Genomic DNA, 26132 nt, shown 5'->3' with positions numbered 1-26132 from the left:
GATTGGCCTCATCAGTCAGCTCCCATCTACTCCCTCCTCAAGGTTAAGTTAAACAACTCCTCTGGGCCGTCCAGTCTATCGGGGCACTTGAGCCCAGATGGAAAAGTTTTTCATCTATTTCGAAGCAATGACCTAACATCAGCGTGATGAGTGTGATGTGAAAGCTGGTCGCTGAAGAGGGAAGCTCAAAGGGAAAGTTCATCTGGGATGCCGACGGTTATTTCTGAACTGTGGATGCAAACGGAGTAAGAAAAGCCATGGGGAGGCTGGTGTTTGTTGGTCCCCTCATCCTGTTTTGTCTGGTGCTGATGGCAGCTGAAGGAAAAAATGTAAGACGTTTCTATTTTCTTTAGCCTCAAAGAAGGTTACGATTACATTCTTCTTCTGCTCTTTAATCATATATCATTCATTTTACAATGTCTACTAAATCTACTAAATCAAAAAAGTGGCCCTCATTTTCTATAACCAGTGTATCAGAAACATTTGAATTCATTTAGATTATCGTCTAAGCGATTTATTTCAACCTCACATTTCTAGGGTTGCGAGAGTTCACTAAATGAGAGTTTAGAAGGAATTGGCATTCTCCCGCAACTCGTTTCCCGCCATGTATTTGTCAGCACCATTCATTCCTCTCTGCCTTAACTGTGAAACTGTGATATACAACGCTGCGGTCTGTTTGTCACTGTGTGCATATCTGAAATATCCTGGATCCAGAGCAGAGGCTTTTATTGTAGCATGTTTGCACAGTCACCTCACTGTGTGTACAGTACTCTTCAGTGGGCTATGTTGGTGGGCTCTTTCAAGGAAGGTCATAGAGAAGGGAGCTGATTTGAGAGAAGCAGCGATGAGAGATGAATTAAGAAAAAAACAAACAAACAAACAAACAAAAAAACAGGCATACAGTATGTAAGGTTAGCTGATGGGCACATTTGAATGTTGTTCTAGCTACTGTGTTACAGTAGTAAAATGCATGTCCTGCAGAAGCTTTGCTCAGGATCTGGGGACTTTTAGGGCTACTTAGTGTGATTCCATCACTGTGACCGGGATCTAATACAAGTTCCTGGGACATTACATGGCCCTCAAAAAAATCTCCAGAGTTGACTCAATGATCCAGCTGCAAGGCAACAAATCACTTCCAGCTGCAGCATAGTCTAAACCTCCTCCCAGCTTTATACGGCAGTGTTGTTGTGTCGTCTTCCGTATCGCCGTCTACTGGACTGGAGGGGACCAGGTGTATAGATTCATATTGACATACGCAGCAGCACGTGGTTGTACACAAATAGTACATCTAAAATCAGCTCTTGCCTTTTGTTCCCACCGACTAGCCACATTTTCAGACCACAGCAGTGTGAAGGAAACAGTTCCTTGAGAAAATAAGCTCAAAAGAACTTGTGGCTAATGTTTAGGATTTATCATGATCATAATTAATTATCAATTCCTGTGCACAAGGAAACTGAACCATCTCTCCTTACAGCCACTGAGTTAAATGAGTCAATATAAAAATGTGAGATTATGTTTTAGCAGCATGATCCCTGAGGCTAAGGTGAACTGTAAATGTGATCCATCTTAAGTGTCTTACCTTACAGACAACAGACGTTGCAGATTGTTGTTTTTACTACCATTGCTCCTCTGCTTTAATCTCTTTCAATAATCACTTTCCCCTGCTGTTAAGCCGTTAGTTTACGGCGTTAAAATAAAAACCAGCTGGGTTCAGAAACACAGGAGGCTCTTAGCACTGCAGAGCTACGGATGTTATTTAATCAAATTGCTCCCATGAATCATCCTCAACTTTTTGTTACTGTGAGCACAGCAAAGTTTAGATGAACACTTTTGTGAAAATGATTTGGACCACTCAAATCGGTAAATTGTTTGTGGACAATATAAACGTATCTACTTGAAAAAGAAAGAAACTGAGCCGACAAAGATACAGGGAAGCCGGGTTTACTTTAAAATACATTTGGCAGTCAGACAGTTTGGCTCTGTTTGTCCTTTGCACATCCATATTGAGAAATCCAACTTTTCTTTATTTAGTGCGTGTGCGGAAGGTCAGGATGCTACTGTGGAGGAATAAAGGGCAGCAGGGTAAGTGGTCTATCTATTTTCTGTATGAAAACAACAGCATAGCTGGGGACCTTATGCATGAAATTTGCCTGATGCAGCTTTAGAGTGACCCCAGCTTTTCTAGAATGTTAAACAAAATAAACATTTAATATCCAGGATTTTTGGCTGCTTTGCTCCCTCTTAGCAAGTGGCATGTTTTAATAACTGAGGACTATGGAGCATTACTAAAGCATTAGTGAATACTTAATTCATCATTTATGAAGAATGAGTCATGCTCTGGTCTTTATAGAGCAGTGTAATTTCACTGCAGCTAAGTGTTCTGGAAGTTTATGGCAATTTTTATTTTATGACACGGCAGATGTTTCTTTCTTCATTTGTATCAAGCGTACAGGTAAAATAAATGTTTCTGTTTTGTATTTTTATGTGTTGCATTTGTCTCATTTTTCTGTTGAGATGATAACTGAGCCTTTAAATCTTATACATAATAATTTGTAATGTTTAATTTGAAAATACCATTGTTATAGGGACGCTTATGAGATAAGGATAACTGCTGCTGCTTTTATAAACTACATGCTAATGTACATTAACGTAGGACTTGTGTGCTTCATAGTGTGCAGTTACTATGAAGTGTTAGCCTTTAGTTTAGCACTGTTTAGACTCCTGTGACTGCACATGTACCATCAGCTGACTGACGGTTTATCAAATCATACAAAATCCAAACATGGATGTAATGAGAAATTCTATTTCACCTGAACTAATTGGTCTAGTTACATTTGAACAAACAAACATATTATAACATCTCAAGTTGTTTATTGGCCGAATGTTAGAATAAAGTATCATCTACCACTTTATTCCTTGTCATAAATGTGACACCAAAACAACAAAACTAAACAAAGAAATCTGTATACATGTAATGATATTGCTTGAAATGTTAATGGACAATATTACTAATGTTTTCTTATGGTTAAAGTGCTTTGTACTGGTAATGGTTAGGAGAAAATATCAATGAGCTGAAAAAATCAAACAAACAAACTACTACATTTTCCAATGGTAGTAGTTCAATAAACACTGACAAAATCTTCAAAAGCTTCACCTTAACACATCTCATACTGACTATATCTCCAGATGAAAACTGGTAACACTTTCATTTATATAATTTGAGATCTGTCTACTTAATTGTGCCATGTTGTTTGTTTAACCATCTTTCCCTCGCTCTCATATTCACATACATTCACACATCACACACAGGGAGACAGAGGTTTTCCAGGAGATCCGGGTCCCCCTGGCCTACAGGGTCGTCCGGGCCCAGATGGTCCCGCTGGGCCGATTGGGCCAAAGGTAGAGTTCTTGTGACTCATTCTACAACTTCACTCTGAATCCAATTCCCATTGTCTCAAACCGTGCGAGGACAAGTACATAACGTGTGTTATCTGTTATTTGATTAACCGGTTTAACCATTTTAAGACCTAAACATCTAAACAACAAAAAAAAAGCTTGCTGTGTCTGAATTACAGTATTGTACCGTGTATGTGTTCGTGTGTGTACACGCATGTGTGTGTACACACTTATACACACGCACATGCGTGTTTGAATTACACCAATAGACAAAATCCAAAGTGTGGCTGAACACTGGGAAGTTGTGCTTTCTGGGGGAAAAAAGCCTCCATTACCATAATGATGACCAGTGATGCCGGTAATCTGACCACTATTGTCAGTAAGTACGCTGCAAAACATTTCAAGTCATTTAAACTTGCAAATGAAAGGTCACCTGCTGCCTTAAAAACACGTTAACTTGAGGTTTATTGTTGTTAAAATTAAAGTTTAAAAAGCTGATTGTACTACATTGTTGTAGTTGACTCAGCTTTGTTTTAGAAGTTGTCAAAGTTGATTTAATGTTTTATCACTTCGTGTCACAACTTAAAAAAAAAAAAAAAATCATCACACATTATCAGTATAAGAACTTTCCTTAGCTAGTTGAACAAACACGCATTTCAGCATTATTGTAACTTACAGTTTTGAGTTAAAGTAACTTATTATGTCTATAGAACTTCCCATTTCAAGTTAAGAGGATTTAAATATTAAATTTATTGTATCTCGGGGCAGTGTTCAGCTCTTTCCACCTAACCCAGTGGTCAGCAACCCAGGACTCCATCACTCTGTGGCAAGCAAGGACGCTGATCAAAGTCATTCAAGTGCCTCAGAATAGCAGCAAACAAATGAAAACGACAACACCTGAATGACATTGAATGCCACAACACTCATGGTTGTACCTGAACTCATACACTGTATTGCAGCACATATAGTCCTTGTTATCGAGTATTTAATTCAAATGTATTTTATTTTACTTGGTTAGTTTTTTTAAATATAATTCTAAATTAGAATTTATGGTGATCTTGTAACAGAAAAATAAAATGTGTTTCATTTTTTGTCACTCAAAATAGAGGGACTGAACCCCCAAGTGTGAATATGTGTGTGCTTGTGTGGGCGAATGGGTGGATATGTATCTGACTGTAAAAGCGCTCTGAGTACCGTTGAGTAGGTAGAAAAGCACTATATATAAGCAAGACCATTTACCATTGAGGTAAAAAACGATTTCGAGTTCAAAATGTATTCGTATGCATAAAATTTAGTTTTCTCTGTCGCAGTTCTTTCATTTCATAAATGCAACACACTATATTTTTTCATACATAGCATAGAAGTAAAATCAATGTATGCAGTATTATCTTCATTTTAGATGTCAAAGGGATTTTGTGGCTCCCAGAGTTTTCTTTTCTGTGGGAAACGGGTCCATAATGAGTAACTCTAAGTTTTACTTTCATGCCTTTTTCCTCATCTTTTTTTTTAAACTGATGACTTACAAACCCAAGTTCAATCAACACATACAAATCGGACAGAATTCTCAAAGAGTCGACACAATGAATAACTGTAGGTTTTACTTTCTAAAAGTTATAAAGCTGAGTTCAAATTTCAAAACTTGTCAGAGCTCTTTGTGTTAAAGACAGGTAGAAAGTGGACATAACTAAACAAGGCTGCAATGTCTTACAGTGTAGTAATCTAACGTTACTATTTCCAAATCAGTAATCAGATTTGAGTTATTTATCCAAGCGTTACTATTTTACCATTTAAAAGAGTAAAAAGGAAAATTCTTGCTTTCTTCTTGCGGGAGTGATGTCACGTATGCGACAAGTCACGTTTTCAGCATGAGGAGACTTCACATGTAATACCATGTAAACAACAACGGAGTGAGAAGGGAGGTGCGCTTTTCCAGGTGGAAATACCGCCACTATTTTGAGCTAAAGAAAATGATGTCCTATCTAGCTTCAAAAACACACCATCAAAATTAAAGAAAGATTTGGAGCCACAGCAAGGCACAGTGAAGTTAACAGAGCAAGTCCCACCAGGTGGTGTGAAGCAGAGAGCTGACCCTAATACAGGAGGACCCCCATCAGCACACAACAAAGCTGAACTTTGGTGCAAAACCAGGAATTTGTTTGTAAAGACTAAGTTAGTTATACCACTGAGATGTCACGAAGGTCTTCCAGACAAAAGCACAACTTCCCAGTGTTCAGCAACGCTTTTAATTTTGTCAATAATGTGAACCATTGTAAGTTATGGTAATTTAAAAACTGCGTACTTCAACAGATCGCCTGAAGGGTTAAAAAAGGTTAGAACAGGTGCCTATACTCAGTGGGGGTGGGGCGTGAAGGAGTGGAGGGGCGCCTCCGTTATTGATCACATCATTCACATACAGCTGCTGAATAAAGAAAATGCGGAAATGCCCCTTTAGGGCAGTGCCCCTATGCGCCCCATGTTTGCGCTACTGCTTAGATGGTTTCAGCTGTGCCTATACACATCTACACATTTCAGTTTGACTAAGGTTAATTGTGGTTCGCTCTCTTTGACAGGGCAACACTGGGCGTAGTGGCCCCGAAGGACCTAAAGGCGATCAGGTAACATATCTGTCCTCTTTCCTTTGTTGGGTGATGTTTTCTCAGTCTGATACATCATTTTAAAGACGGGCTATATTCGCTGCTGTCGTTACAGGGACCTGAAGGCAAAGAGGGTTTCGCTGGGTCACATGGCTTACCGGTACTTCTATATGTGTCACTCTCTTCATATTCTGATTTATGTATCGTGGACAGTATGTCCCTGGAGATGTTTATGCTGTATATGACTTTTTTAACTTCCTCTTTTCTTTTCATAAAGGGTGATCCAGGCTTACAAGGTCCGCCGGGGCCTCCAGGGGCCCCGGGTTGCAACGGAACAGACGTAAGGAGATATTAGCAATGTCCAAAATTGTACAGAGTTTGTCATCTCAAAGAACACATACAGCATATTGGATTTAAGTGATTTTTATATTGAACCACTGCATGTTTTGAGCACTTATAGGGAAAAGATGGATTTCCTGGCTTCCCTGGGCCTCCTGGTATGGATGGACATCCAGTAAGTAATTTGATATAAATATTTTGGCTTGCTACACCTTTCATCATCAACTCCAGTCATTTATTTTCCATCGTACCATTCTTGAAGCCATCGATGAATATGTTGTTTTCTTTCAACATTGTTTTCATTTTACAGGGACCACCAGGTTTGCCCGGACCGAAGGTAATATAGTGTACACTGTGCTGCGAAGAGCCCATAGTAATGTACTTTGTGTACGTAGGAAATGTATAGCTGCAGGATTACTCCGCAGTGACTTCCTTTTAAGAAGCTTAGCAGCAAGATCAGCAAGACTGTATGAAAATATAGCAACCGTTTCCCGAAGCTCCCTGAGCTCATTTTGTACCGAGTTCATTTGAGACCAATAACTTGTTTAAAGGTTTTTCTTTGTTTTTCCTTTGTCATTCTAGTTTTATCTGAAACAAGGAATCTATTCCTTCTCAGAGCTAAGTAATGGGACAAAAGCTATTGAGAACAGCTAATGTCTGTTTGAAGGTGCTAGCATTAACCGTTACTGGAGTATACACAACAGACCTTATAAAACTGAGACTTGTAATTGAGATGGCAATATCAAGCTTTGGCTTAATGTATGGATCACTAGACTGCAGCCACCTCAGCATGCTGCTGTGCATTTTTATGAGGTCACTTAATTTGTCTTAGCCGAGGGAGTTAGAAGATTGCACTCAACTTTCTCACTTTGAGTTTTTTTTTTTTTAAATTTATTTATTTTATGTTGTTTCATGTACAGGTGTGGTGCATAGCTTTATTATTTCTTTGTCAATAAAGCAGGTAGTTCTCATGTCGGTGGTCATAATGTTATGCCTGACTGGTTTATATAGGACTGGACAAAAATGGTTGTATATCTTTCCTCTAATTAAATAAATAAAGAATTAAAGTCGAGTAAAGTAATATTCTCATAGCACTTCTGGAAAATAGCTAAAATAGCAAAAATGATGTCAGTGTCCCTAAATAATGATTCTGACTCGGTGTGTGCAGGGTGCATAGAGAGGTGCAGAGGTCCACAGATTTATAACCTGTGACTATGAAATATTATTACAAATTCAACACATCTGTTTCACAGGGTGACTCTCAGATATCAGATGATTCACAACCTGGACCACGTGGGCCACCTGGACAAGATGGATATCCGGTAAAATTTGAGACCACTTTAATATTAAGGCTTTTTTATTTTTTTATTTTTTATTTTGTTTTTGCAAAGTGTTTTCCATCCTGTCTATTTATACATAAACTATATGAAAAAAGTGGTACTAGATTAAAATCTATTTTTACAGTTACAGAATTGAATCAGATTTTTCCTAAAATTCCAGGGACATTCTGGATTACCTGGAGAACCTGGAGTACAGGGGGACCCAGGGCCACGTGGACCCACTGTCAGTAAAGCATTTTAGTTGCCTTGTACAGAGTACATACAGTACTGTAGTGAAGTTATTATGTGATGCTTGGTATAACTGTTACTCTCTGTGTTTTTTTTTTTATAAAGGGGTTTCCTGGTCCTATTGGGGCTGCAGGATCTAAGGTAATGTTGTTGAATATTTTCTGTGTATTAAATTAAATGTGTCCATATCTGACATCTTCGCTCCGGCCTTTCTATGTGGAAGGACTGAAATAGTGCTGTAGTAACAACAAAAAGTTGGTTATTTGTGCAATGCTCCAAACACCTGCATCTATTTTTCAGGGTCAGGAAGGCATAAGTGCTATCGCAGGACCTCGTGGACCAAGGGTAATTTATTGTCATATTTCATTTCTGCCTTAATGTTGATTTACATTTAGGATGACCTTAATTTTTTTTGTTTGTTTTTTTTTTAGGGAGAACCAGGCCCACGCGGCCCACCGGGCCCACCAGGCCGGATTAAGATGTTTTTAACAGAGAGCTCTTTGTTAAACGTACAGTAACAGTAACAATGGTTAAGGTTGTTCCTTTCTTGTATATATGGAGAAATGATTAAGCAATATTATGGCTTTCCTGTCGAAAGCCCATTTGCAACATAGCGGGTGCAATGGAGGCATATTTCTCACAAACCTTGAAGTTTCACACATCAGAATAAAACACGAGCCGGATGGTAGCACGCTGCCCTGGCTGAAACGTTTCCAACTTTGCCAGCAGGTGATTAAACAGCAGGCTTTCACACCACTTCCATTAAAAAAAAAAAAAAAAAATTGTGGTCTGTTTATGAGGAGAAGGGTCACCAAAATCATTTGTTTTCCACTTACAGGAGCTAAGAATGCCTAAAGAATATTTTATGACAGTGTAGCTACTAGTTAAAATACATTGTCCTGCTTGGGGAAATAATATTGGACAGATAGTAAGATTTATGGATGCGCACAGTTTCTCAGTCCGATGTCACAAAGCCCTTCACCATAAAAATAGAAGAAGAAGAAGAAGAAGAAGAAGAAGAAGAAGAAAAGATATAAACTATACATTCTGCATAGTAACAAGAGATACAATAATAATAATAATAATAATAATAATCATAGCTTCCCAGGTATGCATACTTTCTACAGTCTATTTCTTTTTCAGGCTGTAAAGGGAGACAGAGGAGATGAAGGAGAAAAAGGCTGTAGAGGTGAACCAGTAAGTTCCTCTTCATACGCTGCTCCCACTGTCTGGCCAGGCTATTACACACGTGTACATTTTACAATAAGGGCACGTTTCTTATTTTTGTCCTTATTTCAATCCGTCATTAGGGAGACCCCGGCAATGGCTATTACATAAAGGGAGCGAAGGGAGACAAAGGACTGCCGGGTCCAGAAGTAAGACATTTTTCTTCCTTTCACTCTGACCTCTGACCTTCCCCATCAGTCTGTGCATGCAGTGCAAATGACTGGTGTGTGGTGTGTGTTATTTAAATGCTGCATCATATCCACCATTCTCTGCACATAACATATTTCTCACTTTGGGCTAACTGTAATACTTTAGGAATAGTTCAAGGATGATCAGCAGAGGGCAGTGATGCAACATTAAATGTCTCAGCCATTACATAACCATGAGAAGCAAAGGAAAAGACTCTAGACATTAATCTATATTCATCATTTCACCCACATTCCTTAGTTCGAACAGCAACAACTAGATAACATTCATCCACATTAATTAACACAGTGTTGTCACTACCACCTTGCAGCTCCTCTGAAGAGGTGCCCCTTACCGCAAGAACTGCAGCTGATGTCAAACAAGGAAAAATGTTCAGATCTGAACCTGATTCCACACTGAGAAGGTGGAAGCAGCTTTGCAGTGACGAGGGTGCCCTCAAAGGGGCTCACGTTCCCTATTCTGTGAAAAAAGACAGAACGCCACCCAACGCCCAACATGAATGAGAATTTGAAATCATAGCCTGAAAAGAAAAGAAAAAATGCACATGCACACATTATACGGAAGTGTGTTGTGGCACGTATGTGCCTTGGTATCAAACCAAGTCTTGAGAGAGTCCTGGTAAACTCTAGACACTGTTGTACCTTATTGTCTTTACAGGGAAAGCTTGGGAAGGACGGTGATCCTGGACGAGCTGGACCTAGGGTACGGTACTACTGTGCTAGAATGCAAGCTCATCATTTATGTGCGCATGATGTATGCATGTGTGTGTGCATGCTCACTGTGCAACTTTTGAATACAATGTAGTTCTATTCAGGGGAGGCCCGGGCCCAGAGGTGATATTGGATATCCAGGGACACAAGGAGGAGCGGTCAGTCTTTCTACCTACCTACCTACCTACATACCTACCTACCTACCTAACTAACTAACTAACTAACTACAGTGCACTGTTTCTTTACTTCTTAGGGTGAAAAGGGAGATAGGGGCCTGCCCGGTCCACCTGGAGATGTGAGTTTATAATATTTATTTTTTATGCATCATTTTAAACAGTTCTTATCATATATAATACATTTAGTGTGATGAAAATCAAAGAGTAGTTCATCAGATCTATGTGTTGCTCCCACATGATATTACTACATGCACCCTATGGTCTTGTTTACAGAAAGGGTATGTGACTGAGCCAGTCAAGGGATACATGGGAGATCCTGGTCCTCCAGGCCGACCTGGGATACCTGGACGTCCAGGTAATGCTCTAATTAACACGCTAACAAATACTGTGATGAAAGACAATTCGCAAGTTCAGCTTGCTTTACGGCAGCTGGCTTGCTCATACAAAAATAACACAAGTGACTATTCCTTTCTAAGGTGTTGTGGGATTTCCTGGCCCGGACGGACCTCCAGGTGTGCTAAGAAGATGCTCAACCTATTAATCTTTCTACCCATGGCTAAGACTGTATTCTTTTAGTGTGAAGTTAAACAGTGCAATATAAAGAAGCATAAGTCTTAGCTTTGTTTAATATATTGACCATTGTGTTTCACTTTACTTTACATAGGGCTTGCATCTGTGCCAGGCCCACAGGGTCCCACTGGCTTTCCAGGTCCCAAAGGGGATCCTGGTGAGCCTGGGGATGTTTATATAGGCCTACCAGGAAGAGATGGAGATCCTGGAAATCAAGGGCCTCCTGGGGATCAGGGCCCACCTGGACCTCCTGAAGACAGAAGTATGTGAAAATGTTGTCCTTCTAAACGTTTTGCCAAAGAAACACATTTCCCTGTACAGTGATTTTATATATTTTGAATGTCTACCATCTCAAGCTCTGAACATCTATAGGCAAAAACAGGCCTGCATAGTTAACTGTTTCTTTCTTCTGTGATGTGCATAAACAAAGGAGTCACAACAGCATCCTTCGGTGTTTTTTCAGGATGTATCGTCCTGCCTGTGATCATAGAACTTGTCTTTTATTGCAGAGATCAACTCAATGATGTCTTGTGTGTTTAACAAACATGAGATATAGGGTTTGAGGTTGGATTCAAATTGTTACAGTTTTTGGAAATGGGCACTGAGCAGTCAGTTAATAGCTGATAATGGATACTTGGTTAGGTAAAGAGTAGTAAATAACAACTGTGTTTGGTATACCTTTTGTGATTAAGAATCTGAAACAGCTTTGTTGTTGTGTTGTCTATAGCTAATCAGATTATCAAAGGCCTTCCAGGAATGAAGGGAGCGAGGGGAGGCCCTGGACCTGTGGGGTATGATGGGCCGTTTGGAATGAAAGGTTGGAAATTAGATTTTAAAACCATTACATTACCAATCACTTACTTAAACCAGAATATTAAATACATTTGTGGCCAATAATAATTCCCATGTCCCATTTCTATGCATTTTATAGGAGAGAAAGGGGAGCCCTGTTATGAGTGTTCCGGATCAGGATTCCCAGGACCACCAGGTCCACGTGGTCAACCTGGTGTTCCTGGTAAAAAAAAAAAATAAATAAAAAAAAAAAAGTCACTGCATAGAAATACACGGATGTTTCTCAAAATAATAATAACAATTAAAAACAAAATTAAAATAGAATAACAGACTTGTTTCTGTTTCACAGGCTATGATCAAAGACCAGGTGATAAAGGAGATCCAGGCTATCCAGGACCAAAAGGATTACCCGGGGCACCTGTAAGAACATTTTTAAACAGCTTTAACATAATAATAATTATACTAATAATAACAATAATAATAATAATTTATTTGATGATGAAGGAAAAAAAAATTCTTTTCTTAAGGGTCCGATTGGTCAGCCAGGATTCCAAGGTCCACCAGGAGTGAAGGGTGAATCATATTCCTATAACACTGCAGGATTAAAGGGAGCAAAAGGAGACCGAGGACAACCTGGCAGGCCTGGTGTAGATGGCTTCCATGGGTCACCTGGTTTCCCCGGTCGCAAAGGAGATCAAGGTCTTCCAGGGGATTCAGTAAGTTTTTGACAGATTTGAGCTTATCATGCAACTTCTTTCCACTTGGTGTCACATGTTATGCATCAAGAGCTAATGAAGTAATTTCAGTCGTAGTTGGAAAAAAAATTTCTGTGCACTCTATAGTATCCCATCCCAAGTGCAGAAGATGATCGAGGTTTCCAAGGTCCAAAAGGGCCTTTAGGAAGACCAGGACCAGTTGGCTATCCTGGACCAGTGGGATATGGACCTGCTGGATTTCCTGGAAATAAAGGAGAACCTGGAGTGCCTGGCCTGCCAGGATCCCCTGGAATCCCAGGTGAAAAAACGCACTGATCAATTTTTACAGATATATTTAACAGAATACATAAATAGGATGATTTTTTTCCCCTTTCTTCACGCATTTCTTGTTAGGCCAAAAAGGGGAACCTAGCCAATTCCACCTCAAAGGAATTCGTGGCCCACCGGGAATGAAAGGTCTGCCTGGCTCTCCGGGAAACCCAGGTATGATCATGGCTGTGTAATGGATGGATCATAATAGAGATGGCTATATGTATGTATGTATGGGTGGATGGTTTAAATGGTTTAAATGATCACATAATAGAAGAAGGAAACACCTCTAATAAATACCAAAAACAACCAGGTTTTCCAGGGACACCAGGTAGGCCAGGAACGCTGGGTTTACCAGGACAAAAAGGAGAAAGAGGGGACATATCATTTCCTGGAAGTCCGGGTATACCAGGAACAAAAGGTAATTCATTCAGGTTAATCAAATAAAACTCCTAAACCTTTTAGCTAACAGATTTGAGATTCTTAGAAGATAAAGTGTTATATGTATTATAGTTTAAGATACTTTTGATGTTTGTCGAATACCTACATAGGCACTACTGTGTGTGTTATGCAGGTGATAAGGGAAAGCCAGGTCTTCCAGGAAGTCCAGGTATTGGTAACAGCGGTCAGCCAGGTCCACCAGGCCCTCCTGGTGATCCAGGACTGAAGGTCAGAAGCTAACCAAAAGTTGACTTTAAATGTACATCTACATACAATACATACAGTGCTCTGTAACATATTGCTAGCCCTTTTGTGAAGGCAAAATAACATTCAAAATGAGAGGTTCTAATTTTACGTTTTAGGGTGTACAATTTGGCCTGGACCTACTAGAATAACCATTTGCGTGTACTAACTTGCTGTGCAATCTAGAATTTTGCCTGGAAGTACAAAGACTGATTGCATAAATGCCAGCGGGTGCAAACAGCCGTATGTAAATGAGGGTTTTGCACGCGTTATTGGTGTTCACCACTGAGGCTGCAAGTGCAAAATGACATTTGGTGCCGTTACCGTTATCAAAGGTGGCTGCTGAAGAGGCTGATAAACTCATTATGGAGTTAGAGCAAAAAACATTAAAAAAAATGTATAAGACATGACGCACTGCCAAATAAAAGATTCCCACACAATGGAACAGTGACATGAAACAGGTAAATTATTTATTGGATACAATTTATCTGTTTGGATATTTACCGAATAAATAAGAATGTGTTTGGTGGGCTAAAATGAGGATCCTCTTCTCCTCCTCTTCAGCAGCCATGTTTGCGCAATTACGCATAGGACAAACCGTTTGCACGTCCTTTTGATTTTGTGTTAAATATTAGATGCAATTTCTATGAGCACAATTGCTTTCAGGTTTAATAAATCGCTTTGCATGTGCTAAATTAATATATTTGGATTTTCTCCACCTATGCAAAAATGTGTGTAAAAGCCCCATATTGCATACTCAGTGAAGTCAACGCGCTACATGGATGCCAACATGCTAATTTGCACCACTGAAAGACACTTAGTGTGTGACATTTGTCTTAAGTTCACATAATATAATTAGGAATAACTGGAAGAACACTGTGAATTTCTAAATATATGATGTGATTTTATTATCAGGGTGATAGTGGCCAAGGATACCCTGGCACCCCCGGAGCCCCAGGGCCTCCAGGTGACAAAGGAGCTCTGGGGCAGCTAGGGGATCCTGGGAACCTTGGCAGACCTGGGGAACTGGGTCCAGCTGGCAATCCTGGTTTTCCAGGAGAAAAAGGTAATCATATAGCAAATGCAAAACTGTACTCTCACAAATATAATGGTCACAACAGATCACAATGTCTATTTGATCCAGACATATACATCAATTTGGACACATATGTATCTATTTATTACATTTGTTTATGATTTATGTAGGAAGAAAAGGTTCTAGAGGGCCCCCAGGACTACCTGGTAGCAAAGAGTCATGTATTGCTTTGACTGGACTTCCAGGACCACCAGGACCAGATGGTCATCCAGGACATCCAGGTCAGTGTATAGTGAAGTCATGTGATACTTTACTGTATTATTTACCTACAGGTCCCAGAGAGTGACAGTGGTGATTGTAGAATGTGAAAAATACTAGAAAACACAATGTCTATTTTACAGTTAATATATAAAGAAGGAATTTTCTGCATATTTCAATTTCCTCCCCTTCTTGATTTTCTTCTGTCTGTCATCTCCCAGGATCTGAAGGCTCGCCTGGAGTTAAGGGAAATAAAGGTCAACCGGGGTTTGGTCGTCCTGGCCCTCCTGGTGTTGCTGGTGCCCCTGGTTTATCAGTCCCTGGCTCTCCTGGGCTCCCTGGACCAAAAGGAATCAAGGGTAGAAGTGGCCTACCCGGTGAAGCAGGTATGGTTTTTGTAACTGGCCAAAAAAATAGTTCAGTGATGTTTATTTCTCACTATGTAATAACATCCTGAACACTTAAATTTATTTTATATTATTTATGCCAACAATATCATGTCCAATCAAAACTATGAATCAGATTCTACAGATTCTGCCATTACACACACCATATTATATTTGTATTTAAGGGTTGTCTTTAACTATTTGTGTTTTGTTAGGACTAAGAGGGGAACCTGGACCAGATGGGATATCACCAAATGGGCCTCAAGGATTGCCTGGAGTTATTGGACCACCAGGACAAATTGGTAACACATGCTGGTGCTAATAAACATAAATGCACAAAATAAGAAATTTCATGTAAAATCTGAAACAATATGAAAATCACTGATTACAGGTGACCCTGGCCGAGACGGAGCCAAAGGTTTACAGGGTGATCGAGGAATGATTGGGGAACCAGGCCCCATGGGAGAAAGAGGACCTTCATCACCACCAGTCAACTTTACTGGGCCACCTGGAGACTCTGGCGAAGAAGGTGCACTTTTTAGTAAAGTCTATAAAAATCTTATTTTACCACAACTTGAATTTGATATTTCCCAAAATAGTTTTAAAAGATACTTGTAAAATTTGTAAAATTACATAACAGATTTTACACAGCATTCCCGGACTGCTCTTATACTGTGTATTATAGCTTATTATATGTCGATAACATTCTGGTCCTAACTCTGTTGTTTAAGGTCCGCCTGGTCTAGCTGGTATGCGTGGAGATCCTGGAAACACGGGACCAAAAGGACAAAGAGGAAGACAGGGAGTACCTGGTGGTCCTGGACAAATAGGTTGTGAAAAAATAAAAATGTTTCACATCCATACTCAGTTGTTCTTTGGAATAGATTATTTTTAATTTTTTTTAATTCTGGCATGTCCCTGCTGCTGTTAACAATGAGATTTTCCCCATTGTGGGATGAATAAAGGCATGTCTTATATTATTGACAAAAGGCATAAATTCAGTCACCTAAACATTGTGCAATGTTTTATTCATGACCAGGCCCCCCAGGTGCTCCAGGTATTGATGGATCAGTGGTCTCTCAAGGAATCGAAGGACCTCCTGGAGGCTTAGGAGACACAGGACTCAGAGGTCGTCCAGGTAAAACAAAGACAAAGAAGGTCAATCTTCATCATAGGGGGATGCAGTGCATCTCTTTTCTTTTGTATTTGGGTTTCCCCTCTCAGTGATGTATGACCAAGTAATTGGTTTGAAAACAGACAAAAATTATTATTATCATAATATTATTATCATATAAAGCAGTATAAAGTAGTCTATACATTTTTGAGCAGGCCTGTATGGGTCTATAAAATATAGATATAGTTATGCAAAATTCTTAACAATGTAGTTTCACCTAAAATAACTGTACGTTTAAAAATTCTTAGGGCACAAGGGAATAAAAGGGGATCCAGGATTCCCTGGAAGGCCAGGTCTAGATGGTGCCCCAGGTCCAACTGGTTACAAAGGCATCAATGGCGAGCCAAACTACAATGGGTATGGTCCACCTGGTCCAGTAGGACAGAAGGTAGTAAATGCCAAAAATGTCTTTTTAATGGATACTCCAGAGCAGAGTCCAACCTGATAAAATATTCCAATGTTAATTGTTAATGTTAATAAATGTGTGTTCAATAATAGTAATGAATATTTCTCTGTATTTTACTTTTTATTCTTCTCCTGTACTAAGGGTGAACCCGGATTAAGCAGTGCTAATATGATGAAGGGTCAGAAAGGGGAACCTGGGATCCCAGGGCCAGAAGGTCTACCAGGAAATCATGGAGCCAAAGGAAACCTGGGATTTCCTGGAGGACCTGGTTATTTCCACTAATCATAACAATTCTGCAATTAATCACAGATTGTATGTATTTTTTTAAATTTTTTTTTTCAGTATGCTTAACATTCTGTCTACCTTCGGTCCCCAACCTACCTGCTGTTCTAGGTTTACTAGGCAACCAAGGGCCAAGTGGTTCAGACGGCCCTCAAGGAAGCAAAGGACGTACAGGACCTGATGGACGACCAGGTGAAGTTATTTTTTTTTCTACTAAATGTATTTTCATTAATTAATACTGCAACTTAAACCTCAGCTTAACCTTTTTTATGCAATATATCTGTTTCAGGTAACACAGGTCCACCGGGTGTAAGAGGTTATCAAGGTCCAAAAGGCAACCAGGGCAGGGATGGATTCCCTGGGCCACGAGGGGAGAAAGGAGACACTCGTAAGACAAACTCTTCACAAGAAAAGCCCTGTGTGGTTTTGCGAGATTATGCATGCGCAGTATATTGTAAATAATATCTATAAGAACATGTATGCTTCTCAGTCATTCTAAAACAACATGAGCCAGCAGGATCTCTGCTGTCAATTCCTTGAACGTTATGGTACAGTCAAAGCTCTCTCTCTCATCTGCAGTCATAATAGGAGGGACACCTGGAAAGCGCGGTGAAACAGGTCAACCAGGTAAGTCAGAGGCCTACGAAACAATTACATTTGTATTTACCTTGTTTTGGTAGTGCAGGGTCCATTTGTGCAAAGGCAAAACTTTTCTTCAAAGTTGGGCATAGTTCACTCCTAATGAAGTTGAAGTAAGCGCTAAAAGTAATACTCCAAATGCCAGGGGCTAGACGCCGACTACACTCTTTATTTACTGAATATATACCAAGCATAAATCTATAAATAAATAACATTGACTGTCTTGTGACATTGCAATGTTCTGCTGGGAAACTTTTGGGAAACCCCATTGACAACATTCTGTTGCCAGACACCACAGGACAGATTCTAAAGGTCCATGTCCATTCTCTGATGTTGGAACGGTTTTGGAGACACAAGGGAGACCTACACAATATTAGTAAGGTGGTCATAATGTTATGCCTAATTGGTGTATACTGTCTGCAGGTCCTCCTGGAGACCCTGGCCCTCCAGGATTGCCTGTTAGATCAAATCCTGGACTTACAGGGGATGTGGGAGTTCCAGGTCCACCCGGAAACTTAGGTCCAAGAGGACCTCGAGGAAGTGAAGGAGCATGTATTCCTGGGCCCAAAGGAGAACGTGGCTATCTCGGAATTCCAGGGAGGATAGGTGAGGATGGATTACAGGGAGCTCACAACTTTTTTTGGAAGTGCTGTCCACAATGGCTCTGGACTTATGCATGCAAGATGAAAAGTGCAGAATGAGCTCAGACTTAAAAGTAGTATAGTTCTTTTTATTTGTTGCACGCTTTCACTATCGATCATTGTCTGATCCCACTGTAGGTTATCCCGGCCTACCTGGCGCTCCAGGACCTGTAGTGGCTGGGTTAAAAGGAAACAAAGGAGACCCAGGTCCCTTAGGAAGCCCAGGTTATAGTGGGACCCCTGGAGAACCAGGTCCTCAAGGACCACCTGTACGTACTAACACCATTCATTTGGAGACAAAATGCCTGGAGTAAATAAAGTATTAATTACCGCCAGATGTTTAGATTTGCAAGTTAAAGTTTGCAGGTTAAAAACTGATATAACCAAGTGACACAGCGAAAGGCATATTGATATTGTAGCTTTTGGGTTTTCCTTTTGCATTTTCGGCACCTAAAACTGAACCTCCAGCCAACCTTGAGACCTCACAAACAAAACCCACCCTAAGACCTGTAATACAAAGATATCAAGACAGAATATACTGTATAACTGGAAACTAACCAAACAACACAAATAACAACAACAAAGAAACATAGATAAATTAAGAAGAAAAGCCAAAACAAATGTATAAAAAACACCCACCCCCACACACATGACTAGGAAGAATGTGACCCTCCCATTCTTCCTAATGCTCCTGGTCCATGACTGTGACAGGGGCTCATCATAATAATTTTCAGAGAGCGATAAGAGAGAGACAAATAAATAAATAAACCTTTCCATGTTCCATTTGCCTCCCCAGGGTCCAATAGGCAGAGCTGGAGGCCCAGGGCCAAGAGGTGATTCTGGTCCTCTAGGAATCCAAGGGCCCTTTGGTAATCTATCATCTCAACTCCAGTCTCTAGATTAGGTGCACTCTTTACATTCCAACCCCAGACAAAGTATGATCTGTCACCACAGAGAAGCAATAGTCCACAACTGATTTATGTTCCCGCAAAAGAGATGAAACACAAATGAGACAGCGAAAAATATGATTTATGGGGAAGCTAAAGAGGAATTCATGTTATAGGATGTGGAGACAATCTAATTCAATTCTAATTCAAATTGCTTATTTGAATTTCATATCCGGTTTTTTAGGTGACAGGGGAGACCCTGGATACATCCCAGGCCCACCTGGTCCACCTGGGATAAAAGGATCTCCTGGACAACCAGGTATGGCAAAATCCATCTTATAAGGAATGCAAAGTATTTTATAACCCATCAGAACACACTAGTGCCTACTATATTTTAATGTATTCACTGCATTGTACATATATTAGATAAATAACTTTCTAATTGCTGCTGTGGCACCTTTGTAGGTCCCAAAGGTAGACTGGCATTAGGTGAAGTGAAATATGAACCAGGACTCCCTGGCTTATCTGGTCCCCGCGGCAATCGAGGAATTCCAGGGACCACTGGTCCACCAGGACCACCAGGCCCTCCAGGTCCAAAATTTAATCTCAACTCAACGATGTTTAGATGTGTTAATGAGTTTTGATTGGTGATCTTAATTTTGTCAAATACAATGGTGTTAACTAACATAAGGGCATTCACTGTCATAAATATGGTGTTTTGCTCTAAAATCATTCATAAGGAAGTCATCAAGCTTGTCTTGTTTGTGCAGCCATTGTGACAGTGAACCTTTCTGCCCCAGGTCAGACAGGTGTCAAAGGAGAGCGTGGTTCCAGCCCATCTGGCCTCCCTGGATTCACTGGCCAGAAAGGAGACAAAGGAAGAGCAGGATTTCCAGGTGTGTTCATGTGTGTGTGTGTGTGTGCGTGCGTGCTGAAGTTTGTGTTAATTCTTCTTTACAATATCTGCACACAACACCGTGCACATTGGTGGCGCAGAGACAAATTTTCTGCCAAATCATATTAAAAATACATTCCACAGTCCAGCCAGGATAGTTAGCATTGGTCACATGATATTATTCGGAACTTGTGCTAGTTTATTCTTTACTCCACAGGACCAGGAGGCACACCGGGAAGCCCAGGCCATAAGGGTCTTCGAGGTTTGCCTGGCAGAGGTGGCCCAGGTTACACTGACAGCTTCCTGATAGCCAGACACAGTCAGAGCAGCCATATCCCTGATTGCCCTCCTGGAACCAGTTTAATCTACTCTGGTTATTCCTTCCTCTTCATCAATGGAAATGAGCGAGCTCATGGTCAGGACCTTGGTAAGAGCAGGGATTTTTCATAGCCTCAAATAATGTGCTTATTCTGCATCAAAAACAGTCAGTGTCTTTGCGTGGGTGATCATGTGATATACCTTTCACACCATCACTCAGGCACCTCGGGGAGCTGTCTCCCTCGTTTCTCCACCATGCCCTTCCTGTTCTGCGACACAGAAAACACCTGCCGCTACGCTTCTCGTAACGACTACTCGTACTGGTTGTCCACTGACACGCCTATGCCTGCCAACATGGTTTCCATCACAGAGGACCAGTTGACCTCCTATATCAGCAGGTGGGGTACAAGTGTATACAACCCATATTAAAAGCTGTATACTGTATTTCCTTTCAAATAAATGTTCTGTTCAGAAAATGTCCTGTTTTAACTTGACTTGGAGCTACATGAATAAAGTTGTCTCTGAACATTCATGGCTTAGGTGCTCAGTGTGCGAGACCACCTCCAATGTCATAGCCATCCACAGTCAGACAACCCTGACACCGGAATGTCCCAGAGGCTGGGAATCCCTATGGACTGGGTATTCATTCATCATGGTAAAAAAATCTTTTTCACTCATAGCTTCATGAATATTGTTCCAGATATGCCATTGCCTGAGTTGCCCCGCCCCCTTTGATCTTCATGTGTTCTAGCAAACGGGAGCTGGAGCAGAAGGATCCTCTCAGCCGCTGGTTTCCCCTGGCTCATGTCTAGAGCATTTCCGCAAAGTGCCCTTTATCGAGTGTCACGGCAGGGGGACGTGTAACTACTACCCTGATTCCTACAGCTACTGGCTGGCCTCTCTCGACCCAGACAGCATGTTCAGGTGAACTGCTCACTTCTCTGTTTAAGCAGTGTCTCCACTGCTCAGTTTGAATCATGAGTTTCCTCAACAGTGGTTTCTCATGCATCATGTTCTCTGATAATAACAATCAAAGTTTCCAGAGGCTAAGAGCATGGCTCTTAAGAGCAAAGATATGCTTTCAATTACTGCTAATGACCCATTTCAACATGTCACTGTAGTCTGAGCCACTGTGTGGCTATGAATCAATACTTTACTTAGGATTCATTTATTATTTATTGCTATATTTGATGGCATTATATCTGTATCTCCTACAGTAAACCAGTTCCTCAGACAGTGAAGGGACCATCTCTGCGTGTCATCAGTCGCTGTCGAGTCTGCAGGAAACCATGGCAACCCTCCACAGATGACAGACGTGGGGACAATTAATGTTAATTTTTTTTTCTTACACCATTTAAAGTGTAGGTGAGGTGCTGGTAGTGTGTAACGTTTCAACTGGTGGGTTCATGATACAAATCTTATGTGTTTATGTGTTTCAAGTAAATTGCCATTTGACAACAGTTGTTTAAATGTTTTGATGATTGAATATGATGCATGTTTTACCTTAATGTTTCACGTGTTTCTATATTTTTTTATTAATAAGACAAGGCATGACACCTACAATAGTATGAATTTTGTTTTTTCATGTCACTCACTCACTCACACCCAAGTGTTTCACATCATCAAACAATTTAAATACTGTTGATTGTGACAATGCATACCTCAGAGCACAACTCTGTCCATATTGCAATTTTCAGATAACACCATAAAGTATCTTTTAAGATGCAAATGTCCTGACTTGTGCAAACAACAGACTACTAATGAATAACTAACTCACGTGTACTTTTCACTTTTTATTCCAAATGACCAGAGAAGGCTGGTGCAGTCCAGTCAATAAATGACGTCAGAAATTAACAGGTTACAATGACACACATGCTCCTATAACATCTGGACATTGTAAATGTGACGCACTTCTGTTAATATGCGTTGTTGTGTTTGCACACACGGAGTCATTTATTCCCTTCTTTGAAAACATTAAAGTTTGTGAGTCATATTTCCTCTAACTCTCTCCAGTCCCTTTCTAAGTGCGCTTCCGGGAGGCGACAGTGCACTCAACATGATCCTGCTGCAGTGTATATATATTTTACATTTGCCCATGCTGATTCCAAATATGACCTATGGTACGAAATAAGCCATTTTCAAAAGCTTTCAAACCTGACCTTTCATGCTTGTGATTTTGACATCTTATTTCCTTACCTACCTTATCCGCTCTGAAATCCATCATTAGCGCAATAAACCCCCAAGGAACAGTCGTTGAAGCTCACTCACCCGTTATCTGTCACCGTGATCAGCAGACACAAAGTCACTGTAAGGGCGAAATCAAAAAAAGACAATACTGTGTTCAAAATACTGAGACTCCTTGGCACACAGATATCCCAAGATATTGACTGCTCAGAAATAACAAACAGCTTCACACAGTTACGTAAGAAACCAGAAAGCGCAGGCAGCAGCCGTAGCGGAGCTGAACCCTCTTGTGTGAATTTGATGAGTTATCGCACTGATCATCTCGTAACTTTTCGGAACCAAACCCAGCTTATTAAAACTCTAAATATAACCACATCCAAAAGTCGTGATGCAACAAGCAGAGACTTCCCGGATGCCACCTTGAATTATACAAATCTTACATGACCTGGTGCAGACATGTGTCAGCGTGGATAGAAACACTCTTGCTGTAAAGTGATCGCCACAGCCTTCTAAACAGGATTATTCTGCTCCTGACAGCACACTAACTAATTGTTTCGGCAGCTCTATCAGGCTTCTGCACCTCCTCTTAATTGGGTTAGAATGGCGATATGTTGAAATGTTGATGCATGTCAAGGTTGTCTATCGTAGGAGGACACATCCTTTAGCTTTTCTCCATGCACGTCCCACATGGGCTATAAAGACATCCACTCACATGTTCACGGACTAGAGTTATATGTTGAAAAGTGGGGAAAAAAAAAAGAGCCATGTATTTAAAATGTCAATAATATTTTAAATTTAATTGCAAAGAATAAAGACTATATTTATTTACCAGGTTGGGCTTGTGTACCATACATTTATATTACCACCCACATCTGAAATGAATGAAAACAAGAAATATACTGCAATATATATATAACTAATAACTTGCGCATCGGCCTGATAAACATTAAAATAGGGTCATTTTAAACTGGAGACTTACTACGTTTTCTGTTGGGGTAATGCATATTTAAAGCATGTAGCATTGCTTAATCATTTCAGCTTGTGACAAATATGCTTTAATCCAGATGCAGAAGAAGTGTTAAGTTAAACAGAGCAGAAATCTCATTAAAGAGACTGTAAACGTTCACCGGGGTGCAACAAATGATAAGTTGACCTTTTTCGGCCTCTGGATGTCCCGCTGTTCCTGCGCTGCCGCTGATTCAACTTTATGGCACAGCAAGGTTAATGACATCGTTGTTTCCTCCATGTCACCGTCATTAATGTTTTATTTTGCATGGATGCACATGGCACTTGATTTACAGGGATTTGCTTTAAGGCGCCTCCAAGAATCAGGAAGACCTTCAATTATACAACCAGATTACGACGCGTTTATGTCCGTCATGACAGCAGTGAAGACCGGGATGGCGAAAACGTCCTTATTTAGACCTTTTGTCTCAGTGCTAATGACTGCTGTAAATTACGCTGAGCACGCTTGAGTGCACTGATGGGGCAAACACAAGAATTGAGTAGGGTCTTGACGCAGATGATCTGCACGCCCCTTTTCCCTTTTTTTTGGGTCTAGGTACTACTTATAAACCAGATGACTTACAGTGATGTACATGCAAGGCGCACAACATCAGCAGATTTTCTGGGTTTTTTTGTAAAAAAAAAGAATTCTTTCAACAAGAGGAACACAAGCACCAAATAAGAATGGCCAACATCCTTTGCATTTTTGTATTTTTTGTATTAACCTTGTGTGTTGTGGAAAATACACAGACTGAGGAAGGATTTCAGGACCTGCAACTTCAGAAAGATTCATTATCATGGCTTGATAATTTACAAGACAACCAGGTAAGATATCTTAATTTTTATTCTAGGGAGGCAATGCAACGGTACTATATTGCAATCACTTGCGTTTATTTGATTTTACTACCCTACCCCATGTTTGTTTATAATGTACTGTATGCACACAGTGATTTGAGCAATGGAAACTGCAGCAGTTGCATTCTTCCAGCTGTTCTTATTTCTATCCTATTCTTCAAGTAAAACTTCAGATTTATTGACACATACAAGACTTTACATATTGAGAATTCGGGTTTCTTCCACAGGAATCACTGAAGAAACAGAGCCTATTAGACTTGCTCCTTAAACTCGTCAGATCCGAAAATGGAATTATTCCCACAGAAGGCAAAAACACGGCGAAGCAAGAAAAGAATCGCCGCGGTTTGACAACTCGCAAAGCCACCTGCAGAGTATTCTTCTGGAAATCCTGGAGTAACTGCTAACTTTATTCTCTCTGAAGTGCCAGACAACTGAAAGTGAATACCACACGTTGCTTTTCTTAGTTTAGCTCCAGTTTTCTTCTTGACATACTTAATTTATTACTTTAAGTTTCCATAAAAATGCATTGACTTCAGGCCCTTCATTTCACAAAATGTCCTTTAAAAAAAGTTAAATCATCGGCCCCATCTTTAAGTTAAAGCAAGTATGACGACATCTGGACTTGTGCAGAATATGCACATATTTTCTTCTTCTTCTCCTAATTAATTAAAAGAGTAATTCATAAGGTCTGTTCGATACTTGGTGCATTTTGTGCTACACTGTTACTTGCTCATGGTAGTTTCTGAGATGTGGAACTATTCAGAACTGTACCAACGTTCAAATCTGTTAAAAATCTGCCCTTTTGCGCTTGAAACTTGGACTCTTGTGTGTCACTGCCTCTCTCCTGTGTGCCCGTCTTATCTGAAATACCCCTGACAGCGGTGGGCTGAATATTTAATGACCATTGAATGAACGGTAATATTGGAAAAGCTTCTGCAAAGCCCTGTTTGATGCTGTTAAATGAGCCCTGCAGAGAGCTGGAAATACCCAGCAGTCTTTGTTCATGGCCAGCTATAATCATCCGCTGACCCGGAGGAAAAAAAAGCTGCATATGATGTGCGTCAGATTTCTTTTCTTCCAGTCAGTCATCAGATACATGAAAGTGTTTATTTTTACATCGCTGTTAGTAGATTTCTCTCACGCCACAATGTAATAAAGTCTATGTAATAAAGCAATTGTTTGATGTTTCCCTGTGATCTCCAAAACAACCAATCAACCTTCTATGTCTTTTACAGTTGCTATATCATTGATTAACGCAGTGTTTTCCTTTGGTACCGTAGCTTTGGCATCTCTGTATGTGTTGCCATAAGCTTGCAGCTCGCATATTGCTTTTGCATATTTCCTGACATGCCTGCGTGCTGACGTGCATAAACATAGTTTATTAGTGCAGTGATTAATATGTATTTAGACACAGTAGCTCAGCAGAAATGCCCATCTTGTAGGGCTTCTGGTTACAAAAATAAAATAAAATTAAAAAAAAGCATTGATCTTCCCCACCGTGTCTGAATTATGCATGTATGTAAAACGGAGGCCGATTGGCTGAGAATTACATAAATTTCAACACCGCAAAGCGAGCAAGAACACAAAGAGGGGGAAAAAGAGGGACGTAGGATGGATGCAGCGAGCTAAAAGGGAAGGCCAGATCAAGGAGACGTATCAAATTGGATAGAAGGTTGGGCAGGGAGTAGAGATTAGGAAAGAGAGAAAGGAGGGGAATAGAGGTGCAAAGAGGATGAGCAAGGGGATGAGAGAGAAAATTATTGGAGTGGCAGCGTCGGAGCCTAACTGCAGTCAAAGCTTGGCTTAGTATCCTCCGTGCCCCTGGGCTATTGGGATTCAACAGAACTGCTTTCCTCTGTAACAGGAACCAGTGCCAAC

General features: G+C 40.4%; 1 protein-coding gene across 1 annotated transcript; it reads left to right on the top strand.

Annotated features, from left to right (window-relative positions):
• The first annotated feature begins 91 nt into the window (after positions 1 to 91).
• Positions 92 to 22213, top strand: LOC125010227 (collagen alpha-5(IV) chain-like). The gene is made up of 52 exons (XM_047588636.1): positions 92 to 329; positions 2032 to 2082; positions 3310 to 3399; positions 5967 to 6011; positions 6106 to 6150; positions 6268 to 6330; positions 6451 to 6504; positions 6640 to 6666; positions 7583 to 7651; positions 7830 to 7892; positions 8003 to 8038; positions 8198 to 8242; positions 8329 to 8406; positions 9041 to 9094; positions 9208 to 9273; positions 9989 to 10033; positions 10146 to 10199; positions 10295 to 10336; positions 10491 to 10572; positions 10694 to 10729; positions 10882 to 11049; positions 11515 to 11604; positions 11719 to 11802; positions 11929 to 11999; positions 12107 to 12295; positions 12422 to 12593; positions 12689 to 12778; positions 12918 to 13025; positions 13179 to 13273; positions 14204 to 14354; positions 14495 to 14605; positions 14804 to 14968; positions 15184 to 15270; positions 15360 to 15497; positions 15700 to 15798; positions 16008 to 16106; positions 16391 to 16530; positions 16690 to 16816; positions 16942 to 17022; positions 17120 to 17218; positions 17410 to 17457; positions 17893 to 18075; positions 18249 to 18379; positions 18907 to 18979; positions 19242 to 19316; positions 19463 to 19588; positions 19798 to 19893; positions 20110 to 20319; positions 20431 to 20608; positions 20751 to 20865; positions 20962 to 21134; positions 21428 to 22213. The coding sequence occupies exons 1-52, from the start codon at positions 258 to 260 to the stop codon at positions 21537 to 21539; spliced, it is 5001 nt and encodes a 1666-aa protein (XP_047444592.1). The 5' UTR covers positions 92 to 257; the 3' UTR covers positions 21540 to 22213.
• Positions 22214 to 26132: the final 3919 nt, after the last annotated feature.

This window comes from Mugil cephalus, chromosome 7 (assembly GCF_022458985.1).
Source record: "Mugil cephalus isolate CIBA_MC_2020 chromosome 7, CIBA_Mcephalus_1.1, whole genome shotgun sequence".
NCBI lineage: Eukaryota > Metazoa > Chordata > Actinopteri > Mugiliformes > Mugilidae > Mugil > Mugil cephalus.
This window is presented reverse-complemented; position numbering and strand designations above follow the sequence as displayed.